Source organism: Phocoena sinus, chromosome 11 (assembly GCF_008692025.1).
Source record: "Phocoena sinus isolate mPhoSin1 chromosome 11, mPhoSin1.pri, whole genome shotgun sequence".
Classification (NCBI taxonomy): domain Eukaryota; kingdom Metazoa; phylum Chordata; class Mammalia; order Artiodactyla; family Phocoenidae; genus Phocoena; species Phocoena sinus.
In genome coordinates this window covers 27623184-27641872 of record NC_045773.1, presented here as the reverse complement: position 1 = coordinate 27641872, position 18689 = coordinate 27623184, and the positions used below count along the sequence as shown (strand labels likewise).

General features: G+C 45.0%; 1 protein-coding gene across 3 annotated transcripts in view; it reads left to right on the top strand.

The window, feature by feature from the left end:
* Positions 1 to 18689, top strand: part of PTPRG (protein tyrosine phosphatase receptor type G) — a 731192-nt gene that overhangs the window by 550520 nt on the left and 161983 nt on the right. For all 3 annotated transcript variants that reach the window (XM_032648680.1, XM_032648681.1, XM_032648679.1), the window contains exon 6: positions 4387 to 4453. In XM_032648680.1, coding sequence (XP_032504571.1) covers positions 4387 to 4453 — 67 coding nt within the window. The remainder of the gene's footprint in view (positions 1 to 4386; positions 4454 to 18689) is intronic.

The following is an 18689-nucleotide window of genomic DNA, read 5'->3' as shown; positions in this document are numbered from 1 at the left end:
GCGCACTGCAATGAAGAGTGGCCCCCGCTCACCGCAACCAGAGGAAGCCCTCGCACAGAAACGAAGACCCAACACAGCCATAAATAAATAAATAAATAAATAAAATAAAAATTTAAAAAAAAAAAAAAAAAAAAAAAAAACTGCTGTTGTTTGACGTTCATTTACATTTGAACGTTTGGGTCGGGTCGTTGCCCTGTCATATCCAGCCCTTCCTGGATGTTGCATTTGTACTCAGCATTATACGCCAAGCTTCATGCATTTCATTCTCATAACATTATGAGATTTATCCCCATGTCACAGGTGAGGACACTGGAGCTCTAAAAATTGCATTTTTCCCCCACCCCTTGGCCTCCTCTACCCAGGGCAGAGACCGGAGTATGAACAAGGGTTGCTGCTACACCCTTTCCGTAGGCATATTTCAAAGCTGCCCAAATTGCTTAGGTTATGTCCCTGAATATTTTTACGTGGCAAATTGGTTGAGGCAGTGAGTGGAAGGGAATATTTCAGTTAGGGTTATGCCTTTCTGGAACAAACCCACTTATTAACATGCTCTTTGGATTCTAACCCTGAGGTTTAGATCCAAGACATGAACTGGAGAGTAGGCTCTGTATTATTAGTAAGTTACTCCGACCAGCCAGTGATCGCCATTATTCTTTCTCTCTCTGTCCATCTTCTCAACCCCAACCGTATAAACCAGCAGTGGAGGCTGTGGAGATAAATGGGCATTGGAGAAGGCTTTTCACTTTCCAGATTGCTTAGAATCTAGGGTCAGGCTCTTGAGCTCAAATGAGACCAGGACTGAGTAATCAGGCACAGAGATAGTGTAGTCAGAAGCAACCAGAAATTGAAGATGGATTAGGTTATCAGCTTATTTTCCTTTTGCTTGGGCTACAGGCGTCATTGGTGGATGTAAGTCACAGAGGATTAGGAACAGTTTCCTTGAAGTTTCACATCATCAGATGAGACTAAATGCATTAAAGTGCCCTCCTGACTACAAAACGTCCCCCCACAGTTGGGATCAAAAATCAGTATCCGTGAAATGTTGCCATGGTAGAGGAGGGGTTAACACAGTTTTGTAGAAGCACATGAGTTGATCAGGTTGATGGTAAATGTGTGATGGTGGCATCTCACTGAGAAACTTTCAAGACAAACTTTAAATAAGCAAAGGGTATTGGTTAAGAAAATTATTGATATTATAGCCTGTCCCCATCTTCCACCTCTGTACACAGTCATGAAAATCAGCTAAATTTTGCTCTGTAATCGATGATCCCAATTAGGTAAAACAACAATTACTTTGTTACTTTAGGTTGGCTGGGCGGTTCTTCTGGTCAAGGCCAGCTTGGCTGGTCTCTGCAGACTGCAGGTGGTCCATCTGAGGCTGAATGGTCTCAAATGGACTCACTCTCCTGTCTGGTAGTTGGCAGGCTGGGGGGTCTAGAATTGCTTCAGCCTGGACTGCATGTGTCTGCTCTTTGTGGTCTCTCATCCTCCAGTAGGCTAGCCTGGAGTTCCTCACCTGGTGGTTTCAGGATTTCAAAGATTCACAAGAGAGGATAAACCCTTGCATTCGCATCCCTGTATAAGCCTCTCCCTGCCTCATATTTGCTGTCCCTTTGGCCAAAGCATGTGGCCAAGCCCAGTTTTGTTTGTCTGTTTGTTTTTAATTAAATAATTTATTTATTGGCTGCGTTGGGTCTTCGTTGCTGTGCGTGGGCTTTCTCTAGCTGCAGTGAGCAGGGGCTACTCTCTGTTGTGGTGTGCGGGCTTCTCATTGCAGTGGCTTCTCTTGTTGCGGAGCATGGGCTCCAGGAGCGCGGGCTTCAGTAGTTGCAGCAGGCGGGCTCAGTAGTTGTGGCTCGCGGGCTCTAGAACGCAGGCTCAGTGGTTGTGGTGCGTGGGCTTAGTTGATCCACGGCATGTAGGATCTTCCCGGACCAGGGCTGAAACCCGTGTCCCCTGCATTGGCAGGCAGATTCTTAACCACTGCACCACTAGGAAATCCCCAAGCCCAGTTTCAAAGAGTGGAGAGGTTGATGTGCGTTCTTGATGGGAGGAGTGGCCAATCACATTGCCAAGATGCATGTGACAGGGATGGCAGGAGTTTGTGGCCATTTTGCTATTTCTCACATACATTAAAGTAACTTCAGGTAGTTGAACTGGCGTTAACATGTCTCGCAGACTGAATCTGAACATGGGAGAAAGAAGACCGTGTTTTTGCCTGTAACTTCAATTTGATATGAGATATTTCTGTGGGCTCTTACTTTGTTCTGTCACTTTTGAAGTTTGGCCATTTACTGGTAGACTCTCTTACCTTGCATTCTTGAGTTGTGTTTCCATTTTTGGTCATGTTTTAAAATTTTTGATTAGTCTGTGCCATGGTGCAAATATGATTGTTTTTCATTTTGTGGTATTCTGTGGATGTTTGCCTTTCAGAAATGTTTTGTGCTTCAACCAGTGGCTTGAGCTTCCTTTCGGGCAATTTTGGAGCTACACTCATGGCAACTTCCAGAAATCTATCATTGTGATCTGATACACTGATCCTTTTTTTTTTTTTTTTTGTAGTACTTGTAGTGTTTACAATGTAGTACCAAATTCCACCTCATTTTATTAGTCTATAAACATAATCCCATACATAATGACACCTGTGTTTGAATTTAGTCGTAACTCAGGGCTCCAGACATTAATATGTAACCACTGTTAACTCATAGAGCATCCAATCCGGGATTTTCTTTCTCAACTTCTGCATCGTTGGCATTGTGGGCCAGATAATTCATTGCTCTGGGGGGCTCTTCTGAACATTATGAGATGTTCAGCTGCAGCCCTGCCTCTACCCACTTGATGCTAATAGCCTCGCCCTTCCACCCTTACTTGTGACAACCAACAGTGTCAGCAGACATGGTCAAATATCCCCTGGGTGGGAATGGGGAGTGAGAGATAGGTAAAAATGCCTCCAGTTGAGAACCACTGCTTTAACTTGGAGACGATGAGGCAGAAGAGAGAAAGAAATTGTGAAGTATGACTTATTATTAGAGAGTAAACTAGGATTGGCAGCCAGACAGGGGGAATCTATAAGGGAGGAAGGGGTGTGGCCATTTTTCAGCTGCCTTAAAACTTAACCTAAGTTGGCCCTGGATTCATCTGGATTAACAGGGAAACATCAAGTTGGGTCTTGCTACACATTGAAAGTTTTGTCAGTATCTCAACGTTATTGTGTTAGAAGTGGATTAAATGTAAATAACACCCTGGGAAAAAATTTTTAGGAGATATGCTGACCATAGATAATGGATTCGGGGAAACTCTTTATTTGGAAAAAGTTCAATGTACACAAAAGGAGAGAAAATTGTATCATGACCCTTCTGATACTCATCACCTAAGATCCTAAATGATTGATTAATGGTCAGTCCTAGTGCATCTATACCCCGCTCGCTTCCTCTGCTATCTACTGAGTTATTTGAAAGCAAAATCATTTCATTTGTAGCTATTTTCAATATGTCTAAAAGAAAGAACTTAAAAACCAAAATTATAATATGCTGGTGGAATTTTAATCTTCTAGAAAGGACAAGAATGAGAATTTATGCCGAGTAGTATCAGAACATAAGGGGAAGGCGTGAGGGTTAAGATCAAAGAGGCTTGACATTTCTTCAGCAGATTAAAAACTCCGGGGGGTGGGGGAGGGGAGGCCCCTGGTGGTCTAGTGGTTAGGACTTGACGCTTTCACTCTGGGGCCCAGGTTCATTCCCTGGTGGAGGAAACTGAGATCCCGCAAGCCCTGTGGCACCGCCAAAATTTAAAAATGTAAAAATAAAACGTAAAAAAATACTGCAGCGGGGAAGGGAGGTTGGAGACACTGTCTCTTCGAGCTCCTTTCCGCTCTACATTTTCCCTGCTCGAGTGACTCTTAGAAATGCCTCTTTGAGCATAAGTTAAGGCACAGGGAATCGGGATCCTTAAAAAGGAGAGTAAGCCGGCAGGGAACAGATCCATTTTTAAAAAGAAGAGGAAAAAACCATAATCCCAAAAAGGTATTGAAATATTCAATCACTGATGGATTGCTCTCTGATGACTTTCAATGACGTTTTAGCCGATTGGGGTCTACTTTTAATAAAACAAAGCAAGAGGATGGTCTGCTTGCTTTTTAAGATTTTGCTAGGACTGCGGTATTTCTCTCCTGTTCTAATGTATTCTGAGAAGTTTCTTTCTTTTGATTTAGACTTCCTCACTTGGTTTTATTATGTCATAAATCTCCTGTGTTTGGTGACAGCCATGGTGTATGAGCTTGCTAGATAGCATCTATTTCCCGCCCCCCTTCTCTTTAGAAGATTAAACTGAGACTGTTGTGTCTGATGCCAGAATAGATTTAACCAACCATGTTTCCTTTACATATAGGTCAGTCCAAGGGACAATTCCGCACTGGATCCTATTATCCATGGGTTGAAGGGCGTCGTACATCATGGTAAGTAAGCTGCATGCACTTCCTCTTGCTGGGATGTGGAGGGCTAAGGTCTCCACCTAAAGGAATGGGTTATCTTGCAGAGGATGGAGTATGACACCCATTCCATATCCACTGATGTTGAAGGGCATGAGGCCCATTATTTGATGGGGAGAGAGCACATCCATTTATTACCTGCAAATGGATCTGGGTTAACAGTAAGCAGTTTGTTTCTCTTCAGGTACCACTCAGAATTCACGTGTTATAAATCAGAACACCCTAAGATGTACCATTCATACACGTTGAACCTGCCAGGTGCCTCATATCTATCCTAAAATTATTCCCTTTTCAAGTAACTTTTCATTTATGAATTTCTTGATTTGCCCCTCAGATGGAGGGGGAAAAAACTTAAGTAGCCGCGACAAGTCATTAAACTTTGCCGCCCGTGAGCAAGTACCCTCAGCTACTAGAATGGAAAATGCTAGGCCGTGTTCTGTGCGGCAGACATCTTATCCTCAAGCATAAAACGGGGAGAGAAAGTCAGATAGATGGGTTCTGTCTTACCCAACTGTTTTTTATTGGAGGAATTTCCCTGCAACTTGATTGTTGGCGATGCATCATTACCTATGACATCAGGATCCTCTAATTTCAAAAGTACCCTTGTCACAGGGAGGTGTGGAGATGAGAGATACTGTAATGACTTGAAAGATTGTAATAATCTAATTAGAATTCCAAAGACATTGACAGAAATAGCATTAGTCACCTTACTACATCTCCCCTTCATCTCCATGGCTATGATAAAGACATCTTCACACCTTTCTGGGAGGATGTCTTTTGACATTAGCCAGTTCTGCAGAGCTTAACAAACATCTTACTCCCTTTTTCTCAGGGAAACAAAACGAGTTATCAGTGTTCCGTGGAAGCAGGTAGGATTTTGGATCGTTTTGCCCTTACAACTGTTCAATCATACAGCCGGTAACAATAATAAACCTAGTGAAAGTAGAAAAATAGGGTGACTGAAAACGCCTCATCAAGGTTTTCACTGTAGGAAACGTCCATTGCTTCCCGATTTTCGTTTGTATCTCTGAAGAAATCTCCTCACGCAAAGCCGGGAAGTAGGTAGTATGGAAGTTTGCCAAGGGAATAAAACACTTTTGCCAAAACTTAGGCCGTCTGCCCCTTTGTGATTTGAGGTTGATAGCAGTAGTGGTGGGTGTGAGACGTAGGGAAATTTGCACTGGGCAGCCTCAAAAATGCACAGAAAGTTGATGTTATGGGCAACACGCTGTGTTCTCTGAGCTCCTTCCCAGAAGGTGCCCGGGAACTCTCAGTTCGTCAAACACTTTCTTGGAATTCCAGTCTATAATATAGATTATGAGGTTGGGGGTTTGAAATATACTAAATGATGGATAGATCTTCCTTCCCCCTGGCTCTTCGTCCTGTTGTAATACAATCACCCTACGAAGAATTCTGGAATCTTCAAAACAGGTACCTTTTCTTCAGCCTGAGAGGCAGCGTTCCATCAGCTATGGCATTTGAGTGGGTCTGCGTAATCTCATTTCCACAATGATCATTGCAGGACATTTCATATGTTAAAGATAAGCAGTAGCCTTTAGCCCCCAAATGGCAGGAAACTCACTGCGTAGTGACCATTCGGTTCATGACCTGTGCGCCAGCATAATCGTGTAATCCTTCCTCATTATCCACAGTTAGCCTCTAAGAGGCAGTTATATGCAGGAATATGATACCTGTTACTGGGAGGATGACAGAGATGCCCAGGATGAGGTTTCAGCTCTACCTCCTAATTGAAAAGTCAGAGGAGACCTGCAAAAAATACTTACCTGCAAAGGAAGTTCACTTCTTTTTTTGAAGTTTTAGAACTGAGCATTTATTTCAGTATAACAGAGAAATAATTATCCCCTGGGAGGGGAGGGCATATATTTTCTTTAACACACAAGTGAATGTGTTTGTTAATCATTGGTATTTGACAGGAAGACGTGAGCATTCCTATTTGTGGGCATGTTTGGTTCAACTTTAGTCTTCTGGTAAAAGTCTGCTCTTGGTTTGCTCCCATGTGGCTGGCATAGCCCGAGAATTATTCCTCGTGCCCAGTTCTGGAGTTCAGATCAAGGTTTCTAACGTCTGGCTTTTATCCTGATCGTGTTAAGTAACTTACACCACAAAGGGTGCCCAGACATGTGCCAAGGTGAGGTGAGGAACTGCAGAGTCGCTCTGTGAACACAGCAACCTAGCCCGGGAGGAAGTCCCAGCAGTTCTGGGGGAGAATTCCTTCCATGCGCCATCGCCGGCATTATCAGGGTGTTAGGGTGGAAAGAGCATGGGCTTTGGAGCCAGACAGGCTTCGGCGGGGATCTCGGCTTTGCCACTCACTAGCTGGAACTATGGCTGCCTCTTTAGCCTCTCTGAGAAAGTTTATTTCTTTATTCAGCAAAAGTGTTGCACGCCCACTGGGTGTGAGCCCTGGGCTGATGTACTGGTGAAGACAGACAGACACAGGCCAGCCCTCAGGTACCTGGAAGGGAGGTGAATGCCACCCCCTCTCCCTCCAGCCTGCCTGGAGCGTTACCCCTTCCAGCCTTTATATCTGCTGTTGCTGGTTCCTCTGTCAGAAAAGTTCTTCCCTCAGCTCAGGGCAAGTGTCTCTCCCTCTAATTATTTCAGGTCTCAGTTTGGATCTTACCTCCTCAGACAATTCTTTTTTTTTTTGGCTGCGTTGGGTCTTCGTTACTGCATGTGGGCTTTCTCTAGTTGTGGCGAGCGGGGGCTACTCTTCTGTGCGGTGTGTGGGCTTCTCATTGCAGTGGCTTCTCTTGTTGCACAGCATGGGCTCTAGGCACGTGGGCTTCAGTAGTTGTGGCACATGGGCTCAGTAGTTGTGGCTCACAGGCTTAGTTGCTCCGCGGCATGTGGGATCTTCCTGGAGCAGAGCTTGAACCTGTGTCCCCTGCGTTGGCAGGCGGATTCTTAACCACTGCACCACCAGGGAGGTCCCTAGGAAGAATCTTATATGTTCCTTTAGCTGAAATGGCAATGAGGAATCTGGTCCCACCAGCCAACCATTGGCGTTTGGTCAGTAGGGTCCTCTGTGAAGCAGACACCAAGATGGAATTTTAAGTGCAGGTGAGTTTTTTGGCAGGGAGGGACTGCCCAGGAAGGATAAAGAGGAGAGGGAGAAGGAGTGGGTGGGGAGAGCACTGGGACCCCAGTGCAGCTCTGATGCCTCTAAAGAGAGGGAACCTAGGAGGACTGGCTGAAGGCAGCTCTAAGAAAGTCTTGGCCGGGACCTTGGAGAACGCCAAAGCCAAGACTGCCCATGAGAGGAGTCCTCTGTTGGGCAGCAGTGGCCCAGCCCTACCAGGTGTGGTCATTGGCTAGAGCATCCCAGCGAGAGCGGCCTCCCTGTGAGCGCCGAGGTGTGTCCGAAGGCATAGCAGCTTGTCTCTAGAAGGAAGATCTTAGCGGTGTCTCCTGTGGCTGGTCCAGAGGTTGCATCTTCCTTCCAAAGACATTTTCCTCATCACCTTGCCAAAAAGTTGATGACTTGGTCCTCTCACTTTTAAAATGCTCAGAACTTCTTACAGTCACTGCTTGTTCCTTTTGTGCATAATTATTAAGTGCTTCATCTAAGTACACCATGAAGCTAGGCAGAGAGAAAGCACAGCACGCGTGGACCAGCCCTCCCTGAGTTTGTAGACACTCAGGAGAGATATATGGTTAAGCATGTAATTACATTAAAGAGTGAGGAGGGACTTCCCTGGTGGTGCAGTGGTTAAGAATCCGCCTGCCAGTGCAGGGGAAACAGGTTCAATCCCTGGTCCAGGAAGATCCCACATCCCATGGAGCAACTGAGCCCGTGTGCCACAGCTACTGAGACTTCGCTCTAGGGCCCACGAGCCACATCTGTTGAAGCCTGTGCATCCTAGAGCCTGTGCACCACAACAACTGAGCCTGCATGCTGCAACTACTGAAGCCCACGTGCCTAGAGCCCATGCTCCACAACAAGAAAAGCCACCACAATGAGAAGCCCACGCACTGCAATGCAGAGTAGCCCCTGCTCACTGCAACTAGAGAAAGGCCGCACGCAGCAACAAAGACCCAACGCAGCCAAAAATAAATACAATTATTTTTAAAAAAGAAGAGTGGAGAGCAGCAGATTTAACTTAGACTTGGGGATATAGACCGGGCATTGCAGACAAAGTGACCGTGAAGACCTAAAGAGTACATAGAGGTTGTCCAGGCAGAGAACGGAGTATAAGGTCCCAAGCAGCAGCAGCACAGAGGTGGCATGTTGGAGACTCTGAGCTCTGGGACCTTGCTACTCTCGTGCAGGGGAGCTGGGGAGATACCTAGAAACCTCTTGGAAGCAGAAAGTGCTCTTTCTTTTTGTTTTGTTTCTTTTTTTATAAATTTATTTATTTTATTTATTTATTTTTGGCTGTGTTGGGTCTTCCTTGCTGTGTGCAGGCTTTCTCTAGTTGTGGTGAGCAGGGGCTACTCTTCGTTGTGGTGCGCAGGCTTCTCATTGTGGTGGCTTCTCTTGTTACGGAACACAGGCTCTAGGGACACGGGCTTCAGTAGTTGTGGCGCATGGGCTCAGTAGTTGTAGCTCACGGGCTCTAGAGCTCAGGCTCAGTAGTTGTGGTGCACAGGCTTTGTTGCTCTGCAGCATGTGGGATCTTCCCAGACCAGGGGTCGAACCCGTGTCCCCTGCAATGGCAGGCGGATTCTTAAACACTGCGCCACCAGGGAAGTCCCAGAAAGTGCTCTTTCTTAGGTGTTCATTTTTCTATGTAAATTGTGATTTTTACAAACTTGGAAGCATGAAAAAATATAAATAGAATGAAGAGAGGTGATTTGCCATTGATTCTGGTCCTGTCTATCCATTGAGCCATAGGTGGAAGCATTAAAATGTATCTAATCAGGGATTTTATTTACGCTACCGCCAGCATACCCTGGAAAGGAAAAAAAGTTGTGACTTTTTTTTTTGCGGTACGCGGGCCTCTCACTGTTGTGGCCTCTCCCGTTGCGGAGCACAGTCTCCAGACGCGCAGGCTCAGCGGCCATGGCTCACGGGCCCAGCTGCTCCGCAGCATGTGGGATCTTCCCGGACCAGGGCACGAACCCGTGTCCCCTGCATCGGCAGGCAGACTCTCAACCACTGTGCCATCAGGGAAGCCCAGAAATTGAGACTCTTATTCACCACTCTGACCCAGTCATTCACAATGCTTTTTGTATATAAGAACCAGGACTTGCAAGTAGCCATGCCTGATAGAAATATTGGTTTCAAAGAGCTTAGTCTAATTCTAATTTTTTCAAAACCCATTAAAAAAAATAAAATTGCGGGGCTTCCCTGGTGGCACAATGGTTAAGAATCCACCCGCCAATGCAGGGAACATGGGTTTGATCCCTGGTCTGGGAAGATCCCACATGCCACAGAGCAACTAAGCCCGCGTGCCACAACTACTGAGCCCGCGCATCGCAACTACTAAGCCTGCGCACCACAACTACTGAAGCGCGTGCACCTAGAGCCTGTGCTCTGCAACAAGAGAAGGCACCACAACAAAGAGTAGCCCCCGCTCGCCGCAACTGGAGAAAGCCCGCGCGCAGCAATGAAGACCCAATGCAGCCAAAGATAAATAAATAAAATTTTAAAAATTTTAAAAAGAATCCATTTCAAAAAATAAAATAAAACAATAAATTTGTATGTGAATTTGTCTAAAAATGTACCAATTACCCAATTGACCAATGCTAAGTAATGTACATTAATATCCTCTGTCAATTAAAAAGGATGTATTATTTTTCTTTCAAGTTTTTCGATTACCTACTTTCTATTCTTTTTCATAATATCCACCCAAAGAAAATCCAGCAGACTGTACATATACCTAGTCTAGAACACTGACCACTCCCTCATGTCAGTCATCTAAGAAAGATCCATTATTTTGTTTTTGGAAGGAAACTTGCTAGTAGCGATTGTTTGATTGTTGAGCTTTGACTATCCGCCCCTCTTTTTTCTTAATATTTTTATTTTTGGCTGCATCGGGTCTTAGTTGTGTCACGTGGGCTCTTCGTTGTGGCGTGCGGGCTGCTCTCTAGTTGTGGCTCGCATGCTCAGTAGTTGCGGCACGCGGGCTTAGTTGCCCTGCGGCATGTGGGAGCTTAGTTCCCTGACCAGGGATCAAACCTGCCTCCCCTGCGTTGGCAGGCAGATTCTTAACCACTGGACCACCAGGGAAGTCCCTGTCCCTCTTCTCTCATCGCCTTGCTTGCTGTCCTTTCCTCTTCCACTGAATGTACTACCTTAGTGCGTAGGAAAGTATCTTCCTCCTTCACTGGAAACATAAAGGGGACAGTTAGAAATTGCCTCAGACACCAGTCAGGACGAGATGGCTCTTCTCTCTGTCCGCCCTCCCCAGGCTCTTCTGAGAAACTTATCAGTGAAAGTACAAATACATTATCACTCGAGAACACCTTTCTAGTGATGTCACAAAATGAGGCTCTTGCAAGCTTTCTTTGTTAAAACTCACCAGTAGAAGTTGGGTCTCTGAAAATCAAACTTTCTTTGCAGAATACCTCACCCAGTTGTTGACTAGTTTATTCACTGGGCTCACTTTGGGGATATTTTCTACCCATCTTCTCCCCTGCCCTGGGATGCTCATTGTCAACTCACCAGATCTATGGACAAAGTCCTAGAATAGTTAGACTCAATCCAGGCATCTAGCAGAAAGGGAGGTAATAAAGTAAATCTGCACATACATGAGACTACCCGGCCAAGTGTTTTCATTTGGTGGTGAAAGCTGGAGCGTCTGCATCTGTTCTTTTTTCCATATCACACCTGCTAGGATTGAGGTTTCTATAATCAAGACTAACCTGGAAGAGACCCCAGTCATAGAACAATCTGAATTCCTTCTAAAGCAGTGGCTAGGCGTTGCCTTGTCAACTGCCACTGCATCATTGGCCACAAATACATGATTTTAAAAGAAACTAGCCCTGGGACACAGCACTGCTGGCACTCCAGGACAACCACTGTGGGTATGAAGGTGGCGCAGCCTTTCCAAAAGCCATGTAGCCGTTGCTGCCAAAGTTACACATAGGCCGTACCCTCTGAGCTGGCAATTCCACATGTAGGTATATTCCCAAAAGAAATGGCTACAAAAAGACCTGTACACAGGAGCTTTGTTTATAATAGCCCCCAAGTGGAAACAGCCCTGATGTCTACCAAGGGGAGCCTAGATAGTCAAGTTTTAGTGTATTCATACAAGGGAATAGTGCGCAGCAATTAAAAGTGATGACTTGATTTACACAGAAACAAAAGAACATGTACTGCATGGTTCCGTTTATGCAAAGTTCAAGAACAGACAAAGCTAATCTCTGCTGATAAGAGTCGGAATAGTGGTGTGAAGGGGTACGTACAGTGAGTGAGAAAGGACTCAAGGGAATCTTCCCAGGCAGTAAAAAAAATACTATATATCTTGATCTGGAGGATGATTTGATTACATAAATATATCATAGATATATATCCCCTTAGATTTGGGCATTTGACTATTTGCAAACTAAAGAACAGCCCATGGATATTATACGTGAATTTCTCAAAAATATTACCCTCACGAAGCTCTAAAATAATCTACCATCACGCGCCAGACAGTCAAATATCAAAAATCCTGACAGTGTCGAGTGTTGGCAAGGATATGAATGCTGGGAACTCTCAGATTTTCTGGAAACGGTTTGGCAGTGTCTAGTCGAATTGATTCAGTAGTCCCACTGCTATGTATGTCCCCTGGAAAAACTCAGATAAAAGTGCACCATAAGGGACTTTCCTGGTGGCACAGTGGTTAAGAATCCACCTGCCAATGCAGGGGACAGGGGTTCGATCCCTGGTCCGGGAAGATCCCACATGCCACCGAGCAACTAAGCCTGTGCGCCACAACTACTGAGCCTGCGCACCTAGGGCCTGTGCTCTGCAACAAGAGAAGCCACCGCAATGAGAAGCTCGCGCACTGCAACGAAGAGTAGCCCCCGCTCGCTGCAAGTACAGAAAGCCTGCGTGTGGCAACAAACACCAAATGCAGCCAAAAAATAAATTAATTAATTAATTTTTTAAAAATGCACCATGAGCTGTGTATGAGAATGTCTGTGGCATTGTTTTTCCTAACTGCCCAAACCCAGAAATGCCTCTGATACCTATTGTTAGCAAGCTGGATAAATACAAGCAAGTGTAGTCATACAAAAGAACAGTTCACACCAGTGAAAACACCTGGAGTCTCGTGGCTCACACCAACATGGGCACATCTGAAAACTGTCAAGTGATGCAAGAGTCTGAAGAATGCACAAGGTGTTCTTGAACAGGTGTTCACAAAATGGGAAAACCTAACCTTGGCCCTTTAGGAGTGCACATGTAGGTGCTATAACTAGAAGCAAAGCAAAGTCATGATTATTTAAAAACAGAGGATGGTGGTTACTTCTTGGAGTGGGATGGGGAAGTGATAAGGGCCTGGCCCCGGGAAGGGTGGCAAGTCTCCCCCTGTTCAGAGTGGTGGTTACTCCAGGGTTCACTTTAGGATTATTGGTTAAAAGTATGTTTATGTTTGCGTACCTTTCTGCATGTGTGTTAAATTTCACAATCAAAGAAGACAATGATAAGTATTAGAAAGTCAGAGATTCGGGCAGTGCTTTCTTCTGGGAGACATCGAGTACCAATCGGCCTCACAGCAAACAAAGAGGGGAGTGACAGCATTTTTTTTTTTTCTTTACCAAACTTTTTATCGGAAGTACCCCTGACAGGTTGTTTGTTCTCTCTACAAATTGATTGTAGACCAGAGAAAGCACTGTGGCTGCCTTGGGATTGTATCATTAAACGATGACTTTGGAAGCCAGTACTTCCTTGTGGAATTTAGAGAAAAGAAATCAGAAACCAAAGGGATGGGGTGGCAGGTGACAGGTCTGAAATCAAAGGCTCCTCCTTGTTACTGGGCTAGTTCATCCTGGCTCTGTACCAGGTCAGGGTATGATTAGCCTGACAGGCATCATTAAATCCTCCAGAAACCCTCTGATGTACAGCTCTCGTATCCCCCATTACATAGAAAGGCAAGCAAAGCAGGCAGGGCCTGGGTGACTTAAACCAAGGTCTTCGTGACTTGAGGCTGACTCTTGTTATTCCCAGGCCATCTGCTGCTCTGTTCTTGGCCAGGGTTACCATTTGCATCTTTTCGTTGACTGAGGCTCATCATATAGACTTGTTAAAGGGGCAAGTGAAGAAATACTAAACAGGCCCATACTCTCATCATTCCAACACCATTTTGATTATCCCTGCAGTAAAGATCTCAACATGAACTTTCTAAGACTCAATGGCTGAAGCTTCTGAAGAATATCTTGCATGGACTTTGGAAGAAGAAGACAAATCCTAGCACAAGGAACATTTGGAACAAAGTAAACTATTAGGTGAAAATGGCCATCTGTGTTGTTATAATCCAGCAGCAAGAAGATGGAGCAGAGATGAGTTGATTTGATTTGAGGGATTCTTGCCTGTTTTGTGTAAGTGAAATTTAAGCCCCTTTGACCACAGTGTCCATCCATCATGCCTAATAAGTGCTAGTTCGGGTGTTGAGAGTAAGATAATCAACTCGATTTCCTCTGCCTTTGGAAAAATTTTAATCTCATGAGGAATCTTACCTTTTCTTTTTTTTTTGGTCCTTGCCATTCTTGGTGACGGTCAAAGAGACTATAATTTGCCTACAGAATCATGTCATGTGTTCACATGAATACAGCAATTGGAACTTTGAAATGAATGTATTTATTTATTTATAATGTTGATTTTTATTTTTGTCTGAATTGGGTCTTTGTTGCTGCACGCGGGCTTCCTCTAGTTGCGGTGCGCGGGGGCTACTCTTCGTTGAGGTGTGCAGGTTTCTCATTGCAGTGGCTTCTCTTTTTGCGGAGCACGGGCTCTAGGTGCACAGGCTTTAGTAGTTGCAGCTGCAGGCTTCTATAATTGTAGCACGTGGGCTCAGTAGCTGTGGCACACGGGCTCTAGGGTGCTTGGGCTTCAGTAGTTGTGGCCCGCAGGCTCGGTAGTTGTGGTTCACGGGCTCTAGAGCGCAGGCTCAGTAGTTGTGGCACACGGCTTAGTTGCTCCGTGGCATGTGGGATCTTCCCGGACCGAGGATCAAACCCGTGTCCCCTGCATTGACAGGTGGGTTCTTAACCACTGCACTACCAGGGAAATCCCTGAAGTGAATTTTTATTAAAAATGTGCATTGTGGAATACCTTTAGAGAAATGAAATTTTGTTACTTTTCACTTGAAATTTGACTCTTAGGAACACTGCTGAACAGAGATCCTAGACCGGCACTTCAGAGTTCAGGCTGTCTTGGATTTGAATGCTGGCTTTGCAGCTTGGGAGCTGTGTGATCCTGTACAAACTGTTGGCTCTCTCTGTCCCTGAGCCTTCCACCTGGGAAAATGACAGTTGTGAAAGTATCTGCCTCATGGGTATTAATGCTAAATGCTTTAAGACAGGGAAAGTACTGAGAAGGAAGGGTACCTGGAGTGTGTCCACTGTCCTGGAAATCAGAGATCAGGAAATACAATCTGTGGGCCAAATCTGGCCCACTGCCTGTTTTTGTAAATAAAGTTTTATTGGAACACAGCCATGCCCATTCATTTACTTACTGTCTATGACTGCTTTTACACTATAACGGCAGAGTAGTTGTGACAGAGAGACCCTCTGGCCTGCAAAACCTTAAATATTTACTCTCTGCTTCTTTACAGAAAACGTTTGTCAACCCTGCCATGTCTAAACGGTAACTGTTGTAGCTCTACTAATAGTCTTGCCTTCACAAAGTGGTTTGTTTATTTGGGGACAGTGTAAATACCCACTCAGGTCATTACCTAACATTTGATACACTTTACAGAGATGGGCTTCAGTGTTGATGTGGCCCAGATTGCCACATCATCCAGATATATTTCAACGAAATTAAAGGGGGTTCTGTTTTAATGTTCACCTTCAAGAAAGAAATTCACATCTTCTCCCCTTTGAATGGGAAACGCAGTGCTATATTATCTACAGGCCACTGACAGTTTTGAACATCTTAACACGTGACAAAATTTCCCCCTCTGAAATTTATGTTTCCAGTGTCTAATTACATGGAACTTTCCTGAAGTGTGCTATAAATATGCAGCACCCTGGTCTTGACTAATAGGCTCAAGTCTGTTATGGATCCAGGGAGGGCAGATGCTTATCTGAACCCCTTTGATCTCAAAATCTTCTAGAAACAGGCGCTCTTAAGCCATTTCCACAGTTTCCTGGATTTCGGTTTGTCAGAACACCACCATAGATATGCGCTATTTCCATTTCTTTTCTTAGTCAAAGCCAGGAAATGGGATGCTGTGGGGCTCTATTTTATCACTAATAGCGTTGTGAACAATCAGGTTGAGTTAGAAAGACTTCAAAAGTGATTCCTTTTAGGTTAATTTGAATTTGAGGCTAGTTCTCATTTAGCCAGCCTCCTTTGTCAATATGTCATCATTTGAACAGGATTATGGGAACCCAAGGAAATGCCCTTTTTCTGGTTGTCTCACTGGGGTGTGAAGAGCAGAGAGTTTAAAAATATGTCTCCAGTTATATACTGTGAAAGTGCTCGCTAAAGTGCTTGGGGCTGCCTGGTGTGACCTTCTTACCCTGCTCTACACACGTCATCTTGGTGTAGGAGAGGCAGGGTCGTATTGTGGCTCGAGAACCCAGGCTCTGGGTTTGAATACCAGTTCTGCTTTTGACTAGTTGTACAAGCTGCACACATCACTTCACCTCTTTGTGGTTCTGTTTTCTTAACCATATAAAGTGGCGATAGTAATACCAGCCGTATTGGTTTGTCTTGAGTCAGTGACTTATTGTACAAACTCGTGGCTGGCACACGGTCAGCACCCAGTGTCAGCTGTTATCACTGCCATCCCCCCACCCTCACCCCCAACAAGTTGTTGTTGTTGCTTGTTGATGTGACTGGTGGAGGCCATGAGGTGACAGGAGATGATGGTGGAGCTCTGAGTTCTGCCCCGTCGCTACCTGGCTATTGAACTAGAATGTATATGTATGTCGCTTGACTTAGTTGGGTCGTATGAAAATAAAATGAAGTGATGGAGAAAATGGGCACAAAGATGACTTGGGATAGCCAGTCCCTTTGAGACCAGGGGATAGGGTGGTGGACCAGGGACCAGAAAGAGGGTGAAAGGAAGAGACAGAAACATCTGTTAACCCCTGGCTATGTGCCTAGCTCTGCCCAGATGTTCTATATAGAGAGTCTCATTTAATCTCAGCAGTAGCCCAGGGAGAGAAGAATGCTTAATCCATGGTACAGATGGGTAAACTGAGGTTCACAGAGATTGGCTCATTTGTCCCAGCTCGTGGCAGTGGAACAGTGATTTGATCCCAGTTGTATTGGACTCAGATGCATTCTGTTGGGCCAGTTTCCAATTCTAGCATTGACTGTCTTCCTAATTATTGTCAAAATCACTTAACTCTGGTTTCTGCCCGGGTTTCTCCTCTGTAAATTAGGTCATTGACTGAGCATGAAAAGGAAGCTAAAAGAATGTACACACCATGTCAGTTATGGCCACCAGAGCCAAGTGGGGGAGAGAGGCAAGCAACGGAACTGTTCAGTGATCACACTGGGGTTTTGTCGCTGAATAACTCTATAATTTAAACGTTATGTTCATTTCCTTAATTGTTGACAAGACTCTGCGCTCTTCGTGTAGTTTCTCTTTGGAAATGTTAATGTCAACATATGCTTTGTTCATACATCAACCCTTAAATCAAAATGCTACATTTGACCACCTGACCACCAATAAACCCAAGGAGGCTAGATGTCTTTGAACCCGGGTAGAGTGGCTATTTCATGACCTTGGAGTGCCACCCTGGTTCCTTGAATACAGGAGTCTGATTCATCGGGTGAGCTCTCTTCTGCTCAGGCCGCCCTTGCTCAGACCCTGAAATAAGATGCCGTAGTTGGGGCTTCTCAGATCTTCTCTGGACTGTGCCCGTGCAGAAGGCCAAGGGGTGTGTATTAAATCCTCTGCACCCTGGTGGAGAGTGTTTCAGAAGCAGAAATAAGCTCCACACCTCTCTATGTCCTCATGTAGTTTGCTCCATTCATGCTTGAGTAGTGTTGCCTGTTGCCACCCCTTCTAAATACGCTGCCCTTCACAGAGGACCAGGTGCCAGCAGACCTTCTTCGTAAAGGGATCAGTGGCGAGCGTTTTAGCTTTTGCCGGCCATCCCTGTGTTACAATGACTCAACCACACAGTAGTAGCCTGAAAGCGGCCGCAGACCGTGGTATGGCTTTGTTCCAGTAAAACTTTATTTGCAAAAACAGGTACTAGGCTGAATTTGGCCTCGGGGCCCCAGTTTCCCCACTTCTGACTTAGAGCTACTTAGTGACGTAGTTTGATCAATTTTTTTCAGCCACGTATAAAGGAGCTACGCTCTCAGGCCCCGTCTTAGGTGCTGGGGATACAGTAAGGAGCCGCAGTCTTGATGTAGTGGAGCTTCCAGTCTGCTTTAAAAAAAAAAAAAAAAAACTATTACTAATCAATTACACAGCCTGTGAGGGAGACCCAGGTCTGTACAGCTATGACTGTTGGCAAGGTCACAGCCCTCATCATGACGTTGATACCTACTTGACAGGGTTGTGAGGCCTCAATGAGAGAAAGGCCACAGCAGGGCCTGGCACCAAGTTCACGCACCGTAAATGTGAACTAGTAAAAAGACGTGAACTACAGAACATCCACTGTGTGGATGGAGTCTAGGGTTCAGGTCAATGGAGGGTAAACTGAGGCCAGAGATCCAGTCAGTATTACAGATGGGAGTTTGCTGCCACCCGGCCTTGTGAGCATCTTGCACTGTGATCGCAAAACAGGCTCTGGACCCAGCTTCTAGTAGACGCAGAAAGCTGATGGGGACCTTTGATGTGAGTCCTATTGAATTATATCAACATCCTATTTCATCAATTCTGTAACTCTCATGTCTTCATATTTTCATTGAGATGTAATTGACGTATAACATTATGTTAGTTTCAGGTGTATAACATAATGATTTGGTATATGTCTATATTGCAAAATGATCACCACAATAAATCTCGTTCACATCCGTCACTACACATAGTTACAATTTTTTTCATTCATATTTTAACAACTCTAAAACTAGGACGCACCTTCCAGGTGATACTGTATCCTTGCTTAATTAGCAACTTGT